This window comes from Borostomias antarcticus, assembly GCF_949987555.1.
Source record: "Borostomias antarcticus genome assembly, chromosome: 8".
Lineage (NCBI taxonomy): Eukaryota > Metazoa > Chordata > Actinopteri > Stomiiformes > Stomiidae > Borostomias > Borostomias antarcticus.
The window spans coordinates 18,832,363-18,837,362 of record NC_140241.1 but is presented as its reverse complement, the minus strand read 5'-3'; the positions used below and the strand labels follow the sequence as shown (position 1 = coordinate 18,837,362).

Below are 5,000 nucleotides of genomic sequence, written 5' to 3'. Positions count from 1 at the left end.
ACACACAGGTACACGCACACACTCCGAGGTGAGAGTGAGACTGCCCACCCACCAGCCAGCCAGCCATGCCAAATATACAGAGACACAACCCCCCACCCCCACCCCCCCAGAGCCCCAGATCTGATGAGAGACTGAGAGAGAGAGAGAGATGGAGTTCCCAGGCATGCAGTGAGGATGGTGTGGGTGGAGGGGGGGGGGGATTACAACCCTGATTTTTTTCAATGTGAAAATTCATCTTGATGAATCCTCCTTCCGCATTACAAAAGAGATTGGCTGGCAGGATCCAGGTTTAAACCAGACCTCACAGTATCTAGAGAGAATGAAGAGAGAGAGACGGCAGCAGGAAGAATGTAGAGGAAGGGAGGGAGAGGAGAAGGGAGAGAGATATTGGGAGAGAGAGAGAGAGGGAGAGAGAGGGGGAGAGGAAAAGGGGAGTAGAGAGAGAGAAGGAGAGAGAGACAGGTAAATTATAGCCACTGGAAGAATCAATAACACACCAATCTCAGCTCAGTTAGCTGCAGGCCTCTTCAGAGCAGAGAGGGGGACAGATGAGACGACCACAGGCTGCCTGTTATGACGGAGAGAGAGAAAACAAGAGAGAGGGAGAGAGAGAGGGAGAGGGAGGGAGGGAGGGAGGGAGGGACAGAGGGAGGGAGGTGGTTCAGTCTCAGACTGGGAGACACAGGGACGACCTCAGGCTGATAGGACAGAGCAGAGCGAGGGGGAGTTGAGTGAACATGGAATCTTGTAGGATCTGCTTTTGTTCTACTAGCAGTTCTACTAGTGAAGGCCCTGCTCCAGAGCAAAATGTCCCCCAGAAGAGGGCCCTGTGTCCCCCAGAAGAGGGCCCCGTAGATCAATAAACTCAGGCCCATTAAGTTCAGATCATTTGTCTTTACACACCTGCACATTCCTGCCTGTCAATACTGCAGCTGAGTTATCATCTGTGCTAAATGGCTGCTCTTTGGTCCAGAGGCTTGTAAACAGGCTCACACATTCGTATGTCCAGGTCTTAACTTTGAATTCTTGTCTCCCTCAACAGCCTGAAAACCACCCTGAAGACGAAGCTGTCCAGCGACGTGGTCAACCTGTCCGGCATCGCTCTGTCCGGGCGGGACGTCCAGCGCCTGGCCTACTTCCTCCAGAGCAAGGGGGACTCCATCTCCGCCGTGGACCTGAGCTTCGCCGAGCTGCAGGACGAGGGCCTCCGCGCGCTGCTGCCCTTCCTGGCAGCGCTGCCCAAGCTGACCACGCTGGCGCTCAACGGCAACCGGCTGACGGTGGGCGTCCTGAAGGACCTGGCGGAGCTGCTGAAGGACCCCCGGCAGTTCCCCCGCCTGGCCTGGGTGGACCTGGGCAACAACGTGGACATCTTCACCGTGCCACAGCCCCTCCTGGTGGCCCTGCGCCGGCGCTACGGCCTGAGGAGCAGCCTGCCCACCATCTACGAGTCCAGCGAGGCGCAGGTCTACGGCCACTACAACCAGGAGACCTCCATAGAGGAGGATGGAGGAGAGGAGGAGGGGGAGAGAGCCGGGGAGGGAGAGAAGGAGGAGGAGGAGGATAAACTGGAGCTGGAAGCGTGGCGCGTGGGAGAGAAGAGCTCCTCCAGGAGCGTGGCTGTGCGCTACTGCCAGAGGTGATCGCTCCATAAGGATCTGGCGACCCGTACGGGAAGTGATCCGACCCTTTGTTCTGGACCAATTCGCCCCCGCGCCCCGCCAGCATGCAAGATCACGGCGGACGAGGGGAGAAACGCACCTCCCTAAACTCACCAGATCACTCATCCACCTGCAGGAGGAGCAACTTGGTTGTTTGTCCCGTTTGTGTGTCCAACTGCAGAGAGACCTCCGTCAACCACTGGGAACGTCAGACTGCTAGTTTGTCGATGCACACGATGGCGATGCAGCAGCGCTCACTGTGTTATGGACAAAGAGCAGGCAGACTGACAGACTGACCCCAGACTGTCTTTACTCTGACGCAGACCGTCCTGCAGGACACAGACTGGCTGAGCAGCGAGAGTGTGTGAGGCGTTGAGACGCTGCTGTGTTTCCTCACACACACACTCAGGACTTTTACTACTACATGCTCATATCAGAACAGTCATGACTTTTACTACATGCTCATATCAGAACAGATGGTTTTAATTATACATTCGACAAATCCTTTAGTCCGTTTAGAAGCAGAGCAGCTCCAGTGACACAGTGTATCTGAGATTGAGCTGAGCCGTGTGTGTGTGTGTGTGTGTGTGTGTGTGTGTGTGTGTGTGTGTGTGTGTGTGTGGGTGTGGGTGTGGGTGTGGGTGTGGGTGTGGGTGTGTGTGTGTGTGTGTGTGTTTGTGGGGGGGGGGGACGGGGTGGGGTTGGTGTGGGACTGGACTAGACTGTATATCTTGTGCTGATGAACTGATTGCTGTCTGCCAGGTCGTGTTAGAGGTGACCAGGCCCAGATGGTCAGGAGAGGAGACGTTTTCTCCCGGCTAACGGCTTTAGCGCCCGGTAGCATCGCTCACCCAGGACTCGGGACTGATTCATCCAGGACTCAGGACTGATTCATCCAGGACTCAGGACTGATTCATCCAGGACTCAGGACTGATTCATCCAGGGCTGCGTTCCGAATCGCCTACTACCCTACTATATAGTAAGCCAAAACAGAATGTAGTATGTCCCAATACATAGTATGCCACATGCAGTATGGCAAAAGTACCAGGATGACCTACTACATCCGGTCGTATTTTGCAGTATGCAAGCCAGCAGGCTTTTCTGGCTATTCTGACCCACAATCCTGTGCGCAGCGGAAATGTGCGTCACATGTGCGAGTCGTGACAGCTGTAGACGAATGTCGCGTTATGGACAGCGACGGATGTGGGCAAATTTCAAGGCGCAATGTTATGACAAGGTAGTATGTCCCAATTGGATGCCTACTGCTTGCAAAGTACGTACTTTCTAAGGGCAGCTGTAGTAGGTACTGGTAGTAAGAAGTAGAAGTATGCGATTCGGAACGCAGCCCTGGACTCAGGACTGATTCATCCAGGACTCAGGACTGATTCATTCAGGACTCAGGACTGATTCATCCAGGACTCAGGACTGATTCATCTAGGACTCAGGACTGATTCATCCAGGACTCAGGACTGATTCATCCAGGACTCAGGACTGATTCATCCAGGACTCAGGACTGATTCATCCAGGACTCAGGACTGATTCATCCAGGACTCAGGACTGATTCATCCAGGACTCAGGACTGATTCATCCAGGACTCAGGACTGATTCATCCAGGACTCAGGACTGATTCATCCAGGACTCAGGACTGATTCTTGATAACGAATACAAAGGAGTCTCTTTCCAAATGGAAAACAGAATATTGAGAAGAACTAGACTTGTTTCCCTCCTCTAAGCTGCTTCTGTGTGCACAAGAAATGAACTTTTATGATATGAAATTTTACAGCAGTTTTTTCCTAAATGTCCAGTGTTCATCTTGAGCATTTGTTTGATAGAAACTGACTGTTTACTGCAGATCAATAAAGTGGTGCAGAGATGGAAGCTAAATACTATTTATATGACATGGATGATTGTGTTTACATGTATTATGTTAGTGTGTGTGTGTGTGGGGGGGGGGGTGCTCTGGATATTTGAATTAGTACCTTGGATGTAAAAAAAAAAGATGTTTACTTGTTTGCACTTTAAATGCAAGTACAAGTCAATCCCTGTGTCGACTATCGTCAGTCACAAATGTTCTCAGTTTCACAATGACTAACTAATGTATGCCTGTTTCCCATCTGAACCCCAACAGATTATGTTTTTCTTTGAAACTGAAACTTTTTGGACTGTTCTTGCCCAACAAAATAAATGCAATGTTCAAATGAGTTGGTTCATGGTCTATTTTTTATGTGGCTTAAAGGAATTTCTATTGCTAAACCTCCTGGCTGTTAGAGAAGATGGGGGAGCCAACGGTAAGCAGCTCAACTCAGTTCTCTCCTAGAGGATCAAAAAGTGGGAAAAACCACCCACTGAGCTGGTGCTGTAATGAGGTCACATGGTCTGCCCGTGCTGCCGTGAGCTACGCTGACCTCACTATAAATAAAAACCTCACTGACCCTACTTCCAAATATACTGTCACCTGTGTGTTAGCAGAGGCCTCTTCCTCATTGAGAACTAGGGTTAGGGTCTCCCTCCAGCTGGTCCAAACAGAGCCCCCCTCCTCATCTACACCCCGATCACCCTCCACATGACGGCCTGACCTGGGAGGCCATGAGGCTGCAGAGGGATCCTCTTTCAGCGCTCAGAGAGAGAGAGCATGCAGGCGCGGGCTAACAGGGGTCACATGGAGGCGCAGGCTAACAGGGGTCCCATGGAGGCGGGGCTAACAGGGGTCACATGGAGGCGCAGGCTAACAGGGGTCCCATGGAGGCGGGGCTAACAGGGGTCACATGGAGGCGGGGCTAACAGGGGTCCCATGGAAGCGGGGCTAACAGGGGTCACATGGAGGCGGGGCTAACAGGGGTCACATGGAGGCGCAGGCTAACAGGGGTGACATGGAGGCGCGGGCTAACAGGGGTCACATGGAGGCGCGGGCTAACAGGGGTCACATGGAGGGAAGATGGTACGAGTTCTAACCCTAATGAGGAGGGGGGCTGTGTGGACCTGCTGGAGGGAGACTCATATCAACACACTGCTGACTCAGGACTGCTCTGCTGGGGAAGCACTTTACACCTTCACAGGGGGGGGGGGTGGACTCATCTGTGTGTGGAGTCATCCGTCTGGTGCTCTTATTAGGGGGGAGGGTCTGGAGTCATCCATCTGGTGCTCTTATTAGGCCTTCTGAAAAGAAACGTCAGAGCCGGGTGTCAGATAACACAAAATTGTGCCAATTTGTAAGTGGACACACTGGCACAAGGTGGGCATTTCTGTCCTGACAAGGAGCTCATTCACGTGTCCAGGCAAAGAGCTGGGATAGGAGCTAGGGTGTGGCATCTCACTATTCATACTGCGAGTGCTCTGATA

At 52.6% G+C, this 5,000-nt stretch overlaps 1 protein-coding gene across 1 annotated transcript in view; it reads left to right on the top strand.

Moving 5' to 3' along the window:
• The window catches only part of lrrc75bb (leucine rich repeat containing 75Bb), a gene marked incomplete at both ends in the record, with an annotated part of 26,268 nt that extends 24,625 nt beyond the window's left edge, over positions 1 to 1,643 (top strand). Inside the window, 1 exon segment of the mRNA XM_084442503.1 lies at positions 1,043 to 1,643. Within this exon segment, the coding sequence (XP_084298629.1) occupies positions 1,043 to 1,643 (601 nt within the window).
• Between the last annotated feature and the right edge of the window lie 3,357 nt (positions 1,644 to 5,000).